This window comes from Zingiber officinale, chromosome 7A (assembly GCF_018446385.1).
Source record: "Zingiber officinale cultivar Zhangliang chromosome 7A, Zo_v1.1, whole genome shotgun sequence".
Taxonomy (NCBI): Eukaryota; Viridiplantae; Streptophyta; class Magnoliopsida; order Zingiberales; family Zingiberaceae; genus Zingiber; species Zingiber officinale.
Window position 1 is genome coordinate 122016356 of NC_055998.1, and position 16259 is coordinate 122032614.

The window sequence follows — 16259 nt, forward strand, 5'->3', positions numbered from 1 at the left end:
TTTTTAAAAACTAGCACCACCTGGTATTGATCTTTAAAGACCAGTATCACCAACACCAAGTCTTTAAAGCCAATCATCATCTTGGTGTTAATATTTAAAAATTAACACTAAGGTGGTGCTGATTTTAAAAACTAGTACCACTTGATATTGATCTTTAAAGACCAGTACCACCAACACCAAGTCTTTAAAGATAATCGCCACCTTAGTGCTGATATTTAAAAATGAACACTAAGGTGGTGCTATTTTTTAAAAAATAACACCATAGCAGTGGTTGGTGTGTTTAAGTTGTGGTTTTAATTTTTAAAAACCAACTCCACAGTGATTGTTATACGCAATTAAAAGAGAGATGAAAGAATTTTATTTTAATTTAAAAGAAAAGAGAAAAAAAATTATAATATGTAAATGAGAGAGATTAAAAAATTCACCTAAATCATCAGATGCCCATGTAAGATGTCGCTCATATAAAGGTGTGTAAAATATCATTTCTCATATATGAACGACATGTCTATTTTTTTTTAAGTTACCGATTATACCAATAAAATTAAATTTTTACAATTTAAGAGTTGAATTATAATATTAAACATAAAAATAATATCAAATTGAAATTTTTTTCAAGTATACGACATACGGTCCTTAGGATAAAAAAAACTCTGGTATACATCCCGTCTACAGCTAAACAAAATTTTTGATTTATTTTATTATTTTTTTAATACTATAATCTGACCTTTAAATCTAAAGATAAAACTATAAAAGCTGTAGAAATTAAAAAAAGACAAAAAACAAAAGTATATACTCACAAGGTATACACCATTGGATATGTATGATAATAATCCTCTATGTATTTATTGGGCGCCCCTGGACATCCACACTGGGAGGTTGAGAGTACCTGGGGTGTCTAGAAGTGTTTCGTACCCCTGCATGCACTCAATCGTCCACACTGGACGCCCAAAGGGTGGGTATATATAGAATTGGGTCGACATGCCCGGTTCAGTTAAACGAGCAGTAAATTAAAGAAGCTCGATGTAGAAAATCATTTGGGGATTTGATGAGTCGTTTTGGAGGGAAACCAGCCGCGTAGAGTTATAAGTTCGCATTTGAATTGAGAAAGAGGAGTAGGCGGAGGAGAACAAGTTCGTGAGCCAAGGGTTTCAGATCCGCGATCGATGAAGCAGGTGTGTGCGATCTCTTCCCCTCTCTTTTCTTTTTCCTTCTCTGTGGATTTGATGCATCCGATCATTATAGATCCGCTGCGCTTGGCTCCTATATTGCTGGTCTTCGTCGAATCTATGGTCGAATTCAACTTTTCCCCTTATTCTAGATACTCTGCGCATTTCTACCGAGCCATGTTATTTCTAACCTTGATCTAGATTTTAGCCACCTTGGTGTTAGTTCTACTTCAAGACTGATTTAGGATTTGCCTAATTGTTCCCGTTTTGACAAATTTGGTTTCTATACAGAGATTTTAGTTCCTTGTGAAGGTCTAGGACCTAATAACCCAAGGTTACTGAATCGGGCTTTGCATCTTATATTTTCAACTTATCCCTGATTAGGTTTTGGAGGGAAATAATTCATAATAGATGTGAAAACACCAAAAGATCTATAGGAATGGCCTTGGAGAAATTAGTTGAGATTTTTATTTTTATGGTGAAAGATTACTTGACACACTTTATTCTTATAGCTAGAAACTGCTCAATGTTTTTGTTGTTTTCATTCTAATTTTTTGTTTCTTGCTGGTAAATTTGCAATTGATGGTGAATTTTCTCACCATTGTTTGATTGCATTGCCGAGAAATTGTATCATAGTTCTTTGGTTTTGATAATAATACCTGGGCTCACATATATGTTGAACATATTGAATGTGTTTTACATTTACAGCTATGTTTCATTGTATTCTATTGTGTGGTTTCTCACCAACCTATAAGATGAGACACTTTTGAGTTTTAAGAAGTTCAGACTCTTGTGCCTAGAAAAACGTTGCAATTGTGCTATACTAGATGAGACTAGTTATTGTCTATTGTGTTTCTATTGCCTGATGCAATTATTTGAACATTAGCTATAAAATGGTCAGTGATATCATGTAACTAAAGACGGTAATCTTTCTTGTTTAATTGATGCTTGTGTGCATCTCAACAGTGTTTTAAATGGCATTATGCTTGCTAGTTAAGGAGATAATAACTAGTATGAGATAGGGGATTTCTCATTTTTGTGGAAGGCAAGCTATTGAAGTACCAATCTACCAATACTTTCAAGGCTGAACAGCATGTTAGTGAAGTGGATCGCTGTTATCTATACAATAGATTGAACTTTGGAACAGATAGAGCAGGCCTCTGGCTTGGCAGACTTGTGTACAATAAAATAAGGTAAGAAAATACAAACAAAGTGTGGCTGATAAATTATCGAAGACGATGATTCTAGATTTGCAAAGGTGATAAGTTTCTATTTTTTTTTTGTGTTTTACAAAAATGAATATATAAAATATTGAGATGCATGCTTGGAGAAAAAATCTTATCACTCTCCACGTTGTTTTTCTTCTAAATGCAGATATAAAGCAGCATGCTATAGCCTATAGGACTGTTTTTGCAGCTTTAATAGATTTCTTCAATGGCAAAATTTTTTCTTCTTAAATATATTTAGACAAATTAAGCTTGTTTATTTGACTATTTTGATCAATTCAAGTGTCAATTGGCATCATATAGGCTGGATCAAGTGGCTGTCGGAGCTTAAGCAGCACCCATCATGATTATAGTCGATTTCAAAAAATATCCATTGGGATTAGTGTTGATAAGTGCCCAACTGTAGTGTCTGAAGCAACAAATGGAAAGAGGATTGCTATGCCTGAATTCAAGGGAAGGTTTTCATCACAGGAGAGCACTGCAAAAGCAAACAAGGGATCTTGTTTTTTTGAGACATCCAAGCCAGATGGAATTCTGACTAACAGTCATTCGAAGGCTTCAAAAAATTTATGTACAAAAATGTTTTATGAGACCCCAACCATGCTGGAAGGTAAATTGTTTCCTGAGCATATTGAAGAGGTAGATATTGAAAAAGTAATGCTCAAGAATGTAGCGTTTGTTGTTCCCAAAGGAGTTGAGACAAATGAAGCTGAAAAATCATCTGCTTGTTTCTTCAAAAAATCTTTATTCACTGAGATACCCACTTCACAGGACATTACTTCTTTTTCAAACCAAGCTTCAGCATTCGAGTCAAAGAATGCAGTGCATAAGAAAATTGCTTCCGGGAAGAGACTACAGATGGGTGCAAAAACTGAAAGAAAAGAAGGATTTACTTCCATACAAGAAATGCAAATGCTACACGACAAAATGGGTTGTGAACAACCAAAGGAAGTGGATAAGTTCAACAATGAAACACTGAGAATGAATTTGTGGGAGATACTTGGTGAGAATTCACAGCGCAAACAGAATACGAACTTCTCAAATCCTGAAGATAGAAAGGAACCTGGCAACGATCAATTTGCTATGCCTTCAATGACTGAACAGATTATGAAAACACCAAAATCTGTAGAGGAAGAGACACTTAATAGAAATCAAAGAGGGGATTTGCTAGAAGAAAAAATTGTTGCCAAACAGAACTCAGATACTATTGATACTGATTCAGAGAGTCCAAATGGAGTTATAAAAGAGCCGATCACATGTCATTTAAAAGGAAAGAAAGCTCCATTTATAATACCTCAGAAGTTAAGAGAGGGGACAAAGCGCAGGAAGATGCTACCGTCCTCTTCCAACACAGCATCTAAACTGAAGATGGGAGAAAACAATATCTTTACTTTTGATGAAGAGGGTGTGAAGGCAGTATGTTTGAACCGACATATTAATGGTTGCAACAGGAAAAGGAGCAAGAAGAAAAGGAAGACATCTGAGCATCAGAAAGTCCAGATACCTAAGAAAATGGTTTTGGCCAAGAATTTGGAATTCACGGAGAAAACAATGTTACCTTCTGACAAAGTGGCACCAAAGAGAAAGACAACAGGGCCCTCTCCTCTACCATTTCATAATGAATCATACAACTCCCAAACATCAAACAAACATGCAAATGAGAATCATCACTTACATTCTGAAGCAACTAATACTTTGGTCACTCCACCTGTAAGAAACAATGTAGAATCTCAAGGACATTCTGACTTACATAAGTGCAATAGGTATTCAGGGGATCATGATAAGAATCAAGTGACAGTTCATCTGCAAGAACGGAATGAATGCCCATCTATGGAGGAATTTCCGATGCCATTTAGTAATTTCCAGAGCCCAACTTTGAAAATGGGCACAAGTCCATCAAAAAGCAAACAATTCAGTGAGGACATTTGCACCCCTATGGCATCTCAGGGAACAATTGCATCGAGAACATTTTCTAGATCAAATTCAGATAAATTGAATTCAACTCCTTCATTTTGGGTATCCTTAATCTTTATTTTTACCAAGTTCTTCAGATCACTTCCAAATTATTCTGTTCTTGCATCTGGAATGTTGATTTTGTTTCTATTGCAATAATGCACACCAAGCCTAGAATTTTCTTCCATATTCCCATTGGCCTACCTTAATGTTCTTTAGGATAAAAGCAGAGAGATTAACAATTCAGAGAATTTGCTGTTTCCACATCATGCAGAAAAAAGAAAATCCCCAAGACAGACTTTTCTGACTTCAACCAGTAAACATGACGCTAGAACCCTTGAAGCAAGTGATTTTTCTAAAAAAGGTGGTTAATTTTATGCTATAATTTTGATCATGATTTCTAATTCCATTGTGAATGCTTACCTTTTACTTATCTTAAATGATAAACTATCAAGTTAATATTTATTGCATATTGCAACTTGATTAACAATTACTGATGATTGCATGCTCACATGTTTAAATGACATGGTTATTTTCTGATATGTTCTTTGTAGCATATCTGAGAGGTTAGGTTCCATTGATATCCTTATCTCTTAAAAGAAGTTTCAGAACACTTATCCTGATAATTTACTGATACTAGAGGAATGTATGTTAACCCAATCAAAAGAAAAGGCATAGGTTGGATCTTTTATCCCTATGATTATCCATCTTTAGCCTTTATTTTCTTTTCTCCTCGGTTGTAACTTGTAAACCCTTTTTATATGAAAATAATTAACAAGATTGAGTTGGTTTTTTGTTTTAATAGAAACAAATATTTGCTTTTTGAAAAAAGCTGGGTTTTTGAATCAATATTTTTAGAATACAGATGATTTGAGCAATATATACTTGAGACTTAAGTTGGAGCAATCATCTCGAATATAGTTGCAAAGACTTCAAACATGAAGTTTGAAGTATCTACTTATTTTTCTTTCCTTTTATAGTGGATACAGTTTGATGTCTGTTCCTACTCATTATTCTGAATCATTTATCAGAGGTCCCTCACATATATTGCTACTGTATACCAATATCTGTCCCATGATGATTATCTGCAGTTCTGTTTGAACCTAAACATCCAAGTACTTAGCTTGAATTATTTATTATTTTGTTCTTTGGATTGATGTTTGAAGGATCTACTAGGTAGCAAGCAATATTTCCATTTACCTTTTCATTCTTATGCTGTCTTCCTGAACATTGTCTCTCTCATTTGAATACTGTAATTCAAAATCACAGAAATACTGAATGGGTCAAGTTAGCCTGAAAAAGTCCACACAGTTTTACACGCTACATTCTGGAGAGTGCTTGCTGGCTGTTGATCATCAGTTAAGCCTAGCATATTGCAATAGAAGATTGTTTGTACAGGGCTGCATATTTTGACCTTATGCTAAGGCCCTAACCCTCTTTAGCTGTTGTGTCGTGATTATATGAGTAAGACCCATTGCATGCTTTTAATATTCTATCTGAACAACTTGAGATGTTTAGTTAGGAACTTGTTGATAATCAAATACATAGAAGGTGCAATCGGGGCATCCATGGTTCAAATAGAATCAAACCAAATAAAGATAAGCCAAATCCTTATATCTTTAATTTTTTCTTTCAAACCAAACTGAATAAGGGTACAAACTGAACTATCATCAATTGAGCTTATCAGATTAGTTCGTTTAGACTGAATTAGCATAGTATTCTTTTTCTATGAAAAATATTTTATAGCTTTAACACTATAAAATTCATATTTACAACTAAAGCTTTAAATATCAGTTATAAGAAACATTCAAGATTGGTTACAAAGAATAATTTGTATATAATTTAAGTTATTTATCACAATAGTAATTGAGAAATTAAAGGTTTAAATTTATTTTTTACTTTTTAGTGAAAATTTAAAGAATAATACTATATATTAGTTTTCATGAATAGATATATGAAAACATTACAAATTATATTGGGGTTATGGGTTCAAATTAATTTTCCAAAAAGAAACCCAAACCTTACCAAATTGTATAATCAATTCATTAAATCAAACCAATTTAATAAAAAAATCAAATGAAATCATATTTTTGAGTTGAACTTAAAAGACACAGTTCCATTTAGTTCTGGTGAATTGGAAAGGTAGAAAAGTACATTGTACTTGTCTAATTGTTTGGGATATTTTAGTAAATTTTACATTCTAAGAAGCAACAATGAGTCTTTGCATAATATAGGAAACATTGTTATTTAGTTTATGATTTTACAATTTGTAATTTTGGCAACTTTTGCCATACTTCTTTCTGCTACAAGGAGAGCTGTCGCAATCCATTTGCAAGTTACCGATTATCTGAAGAGTGGTCGTCACATGCTGATAGTTTTCATAAATCTCTTAATGAATTTTGTCAAAGGAAAAGGGAACACACTTCGGAAGGGAAAACATTATATCAAATTAACCTTGCTTCTAACATCTCAAGTAAGGTCGTTTCACATCTTTATTAACCAGATGCCATAACCAATCTCCCTGTTTACTGTAATTCAGAAACTGATGAACTTACTGGAGCATATAATGTCCCGAACCAATATCCAGAGGGCAGCTTAGCTAGGTATAATAATTTCTAGTACAAAATGTTTGATTATTTGGTTATTGATTATATATATATATAGTTGTCTCATCCATTTCTCAATTTTTCCTGTATACAAGTGTTATGTGCCACTTGGCATTCGTTCTGAAGGAATTCAAATTCAAGTTAAGGTCACAAACTTCCAAAAAAAGATCTGAGATACTCTCAGCTACTGGAGAAAAAATACATTCACAGTTGGAACGTGCTCAATCTCTTATAGAAGAAGACCTGTAAGTTTTTACATTTACATACATTTATTGGTGAAGGCCTCATCATGTTTATTCTTTGCAGAGGGAAGTTTCTCAACATTGGCAAATCAAAAATGAAATCCATGGAGTCAAAATTTGATGGTATAATTAAGACTTCATTTGATGATCTGAGCTAACATTTCTTGCGCCAACTTTAGTGTTCTTCTGTTTCACAAATCATCTTTTCATTTCTCGTCTTATTGAGATTCAAATTCAAGTTTCTTGGTCTTCCTTTCTTCATCCTGAATTGATTCCTTGAAGTGGTACAGAGCAAAATGAGAGACTTAAGTTCATTCATAACACATTTAAGGAAGAGGTTGGTCAACACCTCCTAGGCTGCAAGAATACTCTCGAGGAAATCAAAGCATATAAGGCAGAGCTAAAAGTTGGTTTGGATCGGCAAAGTAAGTATTACTAAAAAAGCTTAATTAGTTAGTTGCTGTTTAGCTGAAACCCCATATCTGCAATAGATAGAATGACTGACATTCGAAGTGTAAAAAGACCTAATTTCCCCTCGATGCTAAGCCACCAAGAAGGGAGACATTTTAGCCTGTTGTTGTAGACTTTTGTGGCTTCAAACATTTTTCATCATGTATAAGATCATGAATCACACAGTTAAAATATTTGAGAAATAATGTGCTTCTGTTATTTCTTAGTTCGAAGTAGTGATCACGTGCTTTCCTTAATATGCTTAGAAACACATTCAGCATCCTCCTCCTGCTAGTTCATTGACATATACGAATTTTTATATTCCAAGTGTCCTCTTTCATTTTTAATTGTACATTTCTTCTTGTATATGAGCAGAGGCTGCACATAGAAAATTTCTACTGCAAGTCCAAGAAGAAATAGAATCTCAATTACATGGCGCGGAAACAAAATTAGCTGCAATCCACCAGGTGAGTTGTTCTTCCTATTTTGCAGCATCACACTATACGATGCTCGGTAGCATCTTGTTATTTTGTGTTGAACTTGAACTAGAGCTAATAATCAGTTTTCCATCTGCAAAGCTCAGATTCACAAACACGAATGCATGGCCATTTTTTTTTTTTTTCTTTTTTTGCAGGAAGCCAACAAACACATGAACGGATTAAGTCTCATAGTGAAGGAGTGGATGTCAGAGGTTTCAGTCAATTGAACATGCACACGAGAAGCAGATAGATGACAGGAACCCTTCTGCTATTACTAAATGCGCAGGGTTTGGTGAGGAAATCTGATTGCACCTGTCTTTTTTTTCAGAAGCTTTCGGAGTAGATTTTTCAGATTTTTCTTATTATGCAACTGTAGTAGATTGTTTATCCATCCTATAGTTGAAATACAGTTTAGACGAACACATTAGATACAAATCCCGACAGATGCAGACACTACAACTCATACAGGTAAATAGGATCAAATGTGTTTAATTCATTAATGATGTGAGATTAACTTTTCTTTATATTTGGCTTCCACTTTAGTCTTAGACGAGATCCTTTGGTCCTGTCTGCCTGGTCCGTTCTTGGACCAGGGGCAGTGATTAAAGGGATTGAATGGACCCTACCTACTCCCTCCAATCACTGCCGCTAGTACAAGAAGATCCCTGCTCCTTCAGTCTATTCCCTAATCATCTTATTTTAATATATCGATAGACCAAAAGTTAGACAACCGATGCAGGTAAATAACATAACTGATCACATTCACATCTCTCAACTTGTCACATTTTAAAAAGAAATTGCTAATGTTTTTTTTTTAATTTATTATTATTATTATTATTATTAACATTTTGACGAACATGTTTAATTGAACATTTATGTTAGTTGAGTATACAAGTTGATTTAATCAAATGAATGGCAGCTTAGATAGAAGTTGCCACTAGGCATATGTTTCTATGTTAAAAGACTTTGATAAAAACCTTAACTTGCCTGTTCGATCTGTACAACAACTGCACCAGGAAAAATAAAAGTAGTTGTGTAACCCACACATAAACCTTGAGATCGCACAAGAAGTTGAATCGTACAAGTAGTCGTGACGAGTAAAGTATGCATAGTATGGTGAAGCTTCACATTGGGGACATTATTCATGGAAACAGAGAAATTAAACTACACGAGGCAAACCGACATCAGGTGAAGTCTTGTCCTTTTCGCTTCAGATATGCCACCGAAAAATATCTTATCGAAACAAACTTGATCTATATGAGGGCGGGCTTACTTGAACTGGGCATTTTGTTTGCCTCGAGTTATTAACTGAACATATTACCATCGCGTTCAGATAGCCAACATGCTTCTAAAATGCGAAATAAATCGAGGTGGTACTCACTGTGAGGCAGTACCACCGAACCTCTGTGGTCGTTCAATGGACAGCAGAAATGCTAACTGTTTTGCCAGGAAATTCGACCTTCGGAGAAGGCAAATGTCAAATTGAATGCTGTTGTTTATGAAAGCTCTAACAAGCTCAGTGGAATCAGCAGCTCATGACAGCACAATTGTAAACGAAGTTGCCTGATTCCTTCCTAACCATCAACTTCCATTCAGGTTCTCTCTCGTTTGGAATCCAAGAATTGATCTCAATTATCCCTGTATGATATTCTCTTGGCCCTCCGATAACTATCAGCTTTTCACCACATGCACGGAATGCAAGCCCCCAACCATTAACCGAAGCAGATCGCTCGGGTAACTGTCCGAGAGTTGACCATGAATTGCTTTCCTTATCGTACTTCCTGACCACATTGACATTGTCAGCATAATGAGCTGCATAGAGCACATTGTTCACCACGGCAAGCAGTGGAGGTGCACCGGACGCACCATTGAGGCCATCAGACATATCAGAAATGAACCTCCAAGAGCAACTCTCAAAGTCGTACTCTTCCCCGCACGTGAGCACCTTCTTGTTACCATCCATGCCGCCTATGACATAGAACTTACCATCCATGAAAGCCCCCGAACACTTGCTCCGAGCTTTAATCATACTCGGCAGGGTCACCCACCTCTCTGTCTCAGAATCATAAAGCTCCACAGAGTCAAGTGCCTCACCGCAAGCACTCGTGCCACCAGCAACAATAGCCTTCCCTCCAAGACTAGCCGATGCAAACAAGCACCTAGGCGAGCTCATTACTACTCCACGAGACCAAGAGTTGCTCAAAATGCTGTATCGCATTACAATGTGCGAATTTATCTCCTTACCAAAAACAAGGAGATCAGTGCCCACAGCAAGGGACTCCTTATCAGAGTTCATGAAACTTCCAGTAGGAGGCATTGGAGGAAGACGAAACCATAACCCGCGGTATGGATCATATGCCTCCCATTCAGTGAGGCTGCAGGAGAAATATATCCAGTGCTCGGAGATACCCATTTGGCGACGAACTTTGTATAGTTCTCCAGTTTGGATCAGTGACCGGAAGGAAGTATTAAGGGCTGCCACAGTGCCATAATAAGACCGGGAGAGATGAAGAAGGCAGTTCATTGTCATGTCCTTTCCAAGAGGGTTGATCAACATTCTTGAATCATTAGAACAGTCTGCATCATTGCCCCGGCAGCTTAAATTGCGCTGCACATCATCAATACTAGGGGTTTCAGGATGCTGTGGAAGCTTGTTCCCAATTCTGCTTTGCTCGCCGTCGTCAACGTCGTCTACTTTTCGGAGTTTCTTGTTGCCTGAGGATCCAAGGAGACCATAGTTTATGCAATCCCAACTCGAACTTTGCCCGGAAGAATCATTTAGCACAAATGAGATCAACTCCGACTTGTCTTTCAACATATCTTCCAGGAACTAGTATCCTTAACCTTTCCGATTATATACTTGAAGAAGAAGAATAAAAAAAGTTATTCTTCTTCAGATTAGAAGCATATGAGATGTCAAGAACAAGTATCAGGTTGAGGAAATTGATCAAAATCGAATCTTTAGCGTCGTTCACGAGCTCGACGACCAGAAGGGCCGAATTATTGACCTAGAAGAAGAAAAAGATTGCAACCTTCTTATCGAATCACAGAAAAGTACCGAGAAAATTATTCAAGCAGAACCTATCAACGCGGAGACAAACCCAGCCACAAATCAAAGCTTTGCAAGACGCAGTAACAAAGAAGAAACGCCAGGAATCGATATAGACCTGGATGCTTACCCCCAAGTTCGGTTTTTCCGCCTTTTCAGACGAACGACTTCAGATCCGCAAAAGAAGAACGGCGAGGAAGAAGATGCAACCTTGCGACTGGCGGCAAAAGGGAGGAGAGCAAAGTGGGCTTCTTTTGGCACCAAACCCCGTCGCCTTCTGCAAATCTCGGCTTTTTATCGTTCGCCGGAAGCCATTCGAGGCATTGCATTGCATTCGCGATTTGCACACACTTTAATTAATTCTCTACTTTTATTTATTTATTTATTTATTTGATTCTTGATCCTTTCCATTTTTTTATTTTTTTATTTTTTAAAAAAAGATAACCCAAATGTGTTTTTTCTGTACCGTTCTTTAATGGCGGCACATTGTTTAATTAATCTTGAAAGAAACGCCTCAAACCCTAGAAAATCCAAATCAATGTTGATTAGAGATCTGGTTTTTCATATTTGCACATGTAATTTATCCACTTTTGCAAAATACCTCCTTCAAAATGTCTATTTACCTCTCGCTTATAAATCTTGTGAGGCCAGGTCCCTCCCTTCTGAATAGATTAACCCAGCCCGGATAGTTCGAATCTCATCTACGTAAGACATTTTCTTTGGGATAAAAAATTTAAGAGGTTGACGGTTGGGTAAGGAGTCACTTGTGTTTTTAAATTTATTCGAAGGACGAATCAGGAGGAAAGATCATGTTTATCTAGACTTAGTTAAGTGTTAAGGCCTGAATATATAGATTACCTTACAAAAATTGTAAGATCCAAGTCCTTTTTAACTTCAACTCCATCTCTAATATGCTAACGATACTACGAAATTATAATATGCTCTTGTACAAATTTACAAAATATGAAAACAAAATTTAAACCACATCTAATTATTTAAATCTTAATTTTACGAGTAGCAATAAAAATACTACAACTCAGATTCCAAATTAGATTAATATCTTGGAGATTGATTTTTTGAATGTGCGTAAGTTTTACTTTGCATATATTCGATAGGTAAATTAGAGAACACTCTATGCCTTCAAGATTAATCGGACGAAGCTTAGACACCTGCCTTATAAAAAGAAAACATAGATAGTTGGAATCGATGACTCACTTAGGATTCAAAGGGTTCCTATCACAATCCAAAAGCCTAAACGTATCATATGGACCAAGCAAACCATTGGATCACTCACAAAAGGTTGATGATGAGCTTGGTAAAACTCGAAAGTAGTAAAAGATAATCTATTTAATGATGGAGCACAAATATAGATACAAAGTGGTTAGTTAATGCATATGCCACATGTTTAGTAGATTAATTAGTGTAGTTTTAACGCCCATTAAAAAACAACATGTCACTTCTCATGTCATGTGCTCAATTTTATTTTCTTTGTTTTTGAACAATGGGTGTAAAATCTCATTTTACCCTCTGAAGATTTGTTTACTTTTTCTTAAGTACCTAGTATATTTTACAACAATCAAAACTCTTAAAATTTTAAAAAATCTTATTAAATATATAACAGTTTTCATCTCATTCATCTACCGAATAAATTCAAAACACAATTTATATACATTTAAAAATTAACTTCTAAAATGTTTATCATTATTGATCCTTTTAATATATATATATATATATATATATATTTATTTATTTATATATCAGAAGTTGTATGATGAGGTTTGTTTGTTGCGGCTGCTGCGTGCGGTGAAGGAGTCATGGCGCTGCCACGTCATCCAAGGCAAATAAACGAGTTGAGTTAAATTGTGTAAAGAGGGAAAAATCTCTCCCTCGCCAGTCGCGAACCCTCTCCTGCCACCGCGAGCTCTCCCCCTCCTGTCGCCGCGAGCTCTCCCCCTCCTGCACTCCCTTCTAGCCGCGAGGTCTCTATTGTCGCTGCGAGCTCTCTCTTGCCGCTTCGAGCTCTCTCTCCCGCCTCTGCGAGCCCTCTCCTGCTGCCGCGAGCTCTCCCTCTCCTGTCGCCGTGAGCTCTCCTTCTTCTGTCGTCGTGAGATCTCTCTCACTTGTCGTCGCGAGCTCTCCCTCTCCTGTCTTTAGCTCTCCCTCCCAGTCGCGAGCCCTCTCCTGCCGCTACGATCTCTCCCTCCCGGTACTTTGTTTACTGTGATTTTGTGTTCATCGATGAAAGTTAAACTATACATTACAATTCATGTTTTCTCTTACTAAATTGTTGAACTTTATGGCTAGCTTTAGTTTCCAGAACAGTGCTATATTTTTCTGCTCCAATATTGATATATCCTTGTTTATATGAGAATGTGCTCTGGAAATTGAAATAATAAGAAAATTCTAAGTTGAAAGTCCTATAGAAACAATACAAGGTGTATAACTTGAGATTCAAGTAATAGAAACCTGAACAATGCTATATTTAACTTATAGTTGTATTCTTGACATTCAAGTTCATATTTAACTTAGCTGATGTTCTGTAAGGATAAGATATATGTATGCCCAACATCCAAAAATAACAATTGGTATCTACTAATGTATATATATCATGTCTATGACTTGATGCTGTATCGATATTAGAATCACTTCTGTTTTATTCTGTTAATTGGAACAGTTTCTATTTATTTATCTATTGTCAAATATAATGCGAGGGTGCTCAGAAATGGAAGAAAATAGAGTTGATGATCATGAATTCATTCCCCAAGTTGCAGATGATCGAAAGCCAAACATTGGAATGAAATTCTCATCTCTAGAGGATGCATATTTATTCTATAACCAATATGCACGAGATGCCGGATTTAGTTCAACCAATAGCACGAGCAGGAAAAACAAAATGACAAATGAAGTGACGTGGAAATAAATTGTATACTTTAAAGGAGGACATACAGATTTAATGCGACACAATAAACATCCAAACCCTCATCAACTAACAAGGGAAAAAACATGTGGCATAGTTAGAACAGGTTGTAAAGCAAATATTGCATTTGTCAAGAAACAGACGGGAGCGGATTGGGTTGTCTGTAACTTTATAGAAGCCCATAATCATCCGCTCTCGACTTCATCAAAAGTGCATTTGTTACGCTCACATTGTAGTGTTTCGGCAACCAAAAAAGCATTTACAAAATAGTTTTCAGAGGGTAATATACCAACTTGCCAACAAATGCGTTTATTAGAGATAGAGTATGGAGGCCCTGAACATATAAGTTGCACAGAAACTGATATTAGAAATTTGAGAGAAATCTAGGGGATGAACAAAAGGGTATTGATGCTGAAACGCTAATCGAGTTTTTTACATCTGAGCAAGAGAAGAATTCAACTTTTTTTTTTTACTACGAGACTGATTCAGATAACAGATTTAGTAGGTGCTTTTGGGTTGATCATGTATCAAGAAGAGCATACAGTGTATTTGGTGACGCAATTATATTTGATACGACTTATAACACCAACAAATATGGTTTGATTTTTGCACCATTTGTAGGAGTTAATCATCATCATCAAACAATTCTTTTTGGTTGTGGGTTTCTTAGTGATGTGAAAATTGAGTCTTTTGTTTGGTTGCTTACAAAGTTCTTAGAAGTCATGTCTAAAGGTGCACCAAATATTATCATCACTGATCAGGATCCAGCTATGACAATACTATTGCACAGGTTTTGCCTCAAACAGTGCATCGATATTGTTTATGACATATAATGAACAAATTCCCAGAAAAATTAGACCCTTTGACTTTTCGAAACCACTATCATAGCATAAAGAACGTCATTGCAAATTCTACAACATCTGATGATTTTAAGAAGTCATGCGAAGAGACTATCAAGGAAGCTAACTTAGAGAAAAATGATTGGTTGTCCTTGATATATGAATCACGACACGGATGGGTGCCAACATATTTTAGTCATGTATTTTCTACAGCAATGTCAAGTAGTCAAAGATCTGAAGGCTCACATGTATTTTTCAAGAAATATGTCTCAAATAAGAACTCATTAATGGATTTTATCACATATTTTAATAAAGCATCGAGACACTAAAGATATAATGAGTTAGTTGCGGACCATATTGATATGAATGAGCATCCCAAGGTTAATACAACCTGGCCAATGGAAAGTCAAATGACTAAGCTGTACACAAAAAAGAAATGGCTGGAGTTTCAAAGTGAAATGACCGAGAGTCATAGTTATTATGTGCAATAGACATTTACAGGAGTTGCCTCAGCGGTTTACCACGTGATGAAATTTCAAAGTTTCTCTTCCTCAAAATCAAGAGTACTCACACATAACAAACAAAGAGATTACATATCGTGTAGCTGCACGAAATTTGAGTTTGAGAGCATTCCATGCAGACATATGTTAGCTTTTTTTCGTATCAACCAAGTATTTCATTTGCCTGATATGTATATAATCAAACGATGGGCGCGAGATGCAAAAGTTGGAGCAATATATGCTTTAGGGGAGCCAAATATCATTGATGATCCAGATTCAAAAATGTATTTGATGTCGAGGCACTCGAGGTTATCTTATAAAGCTTCAGTGTTAGTTGATGAAGCATCTTTGAGTAATGAGAGGACAACCTTCTTGGATGAACAATTCGATTGTATCTACAACAAAATTTAAGAGATGCCCATTAGTACAACATGCAGTGATAGAAGTCAAAGAAAAAAAAAATCCATTGATGAGACCCTTGATATTATTGATCCTTCTGTAGTAAGAACTAAGGGATGTGGGAAAATATTAAAATCATCAAAGGAAAAATCAACATCAAATTCCAGGCTTTGTCGTGAATGCAGACATCGAGGAGTGTCACATGACAAACGTAACTGCCCTAATTTGCAACAAGGGTATGTGCCGATTCAATTTTTTATTTTTAATATATGTTTTCTTACAATTACAAATTTAGCTTATTATCTTTTGTATATGACAATGTGTCAATTATTAGATCAATTGAAGATGATACTCATATTGGTTTTGACGACACATATGAACCAGATTTGGGATTTATAGCTGGTACTATCAAAATTTTAATTGGTTAAATTAT

General features: G+C 35.9%; 2 protein-coding genes across 4 annotated transcripts; one reads left to right on the top strand and one right to left on the bottom strand.

The window, feature by feature from the left end:
• The first annotated feature begins 927 nt into the window (after nt 1-927).
• Nucleotides 928-8666, top strand: LOC122002280 (meiosis-specific protein PAIR3-like). 3 transcript variants are annotated; one of them, XM_042557398.1, is made up of 10 exons: nt 930-1172; nt 2133-2359; nt 2696-4408; nt 4565-4709; nt 6885-6948; nt 7047-7196; nt 7258-7316; nt 7484-7618; nt 8019-8110; nt 8278-8666. In XM_042557398.1, exons 3-10 carry the CDS (start codon nt 2831-2833, stop codon nt 8347-8349), a joined length of 2295 nt encoding a protein of 764 aa, XP_042413332.1. In that variant the 5' UTR covers nt 930-1172; nt 2133-2359; nt 2696-2830; the 3' UTR covers nt 8350-8666. The 3 variants fall into 3 exon arrangements, 2 of the variants coding, with proteins under 2 accessions (XP_042413332.1, XP_042413331.1); XM_042557397.1 differs by lacking the exon at nt 2133-2359; XR_006117630.1 differs by lacking the exons at nt 2133-2359; nt 8278-8666 and having other exon boundaries at nt 928-1172; nt 7476-7618.
• Nucleotides 8667-9071: 405 nt separating this feature from the next.
• Nucleotides 9072-11516, bottom strand: LOC122002281 (F-box/kelch-repeat protein SKIP11-like). Its single transcript, XM_042557399.1, has 2 exons — nt 11302-11516; nt 9072-11130 (listed from the first exon to the last, which is right to left on the bottom strand). Exon 2 carries the CDS (start codon nt 10938-10940, stop codon nt 9648-9650), a length of 1293 nt encoding a protein of 430 aa, XP_042413333.1. The 5' UTR covers nt 10941-11130; nt 11302-11516; the 3' UTR covers nt 9072-9647.
• Nucleotides 11517-16259: the final 4743 nt, after the last annotated feature.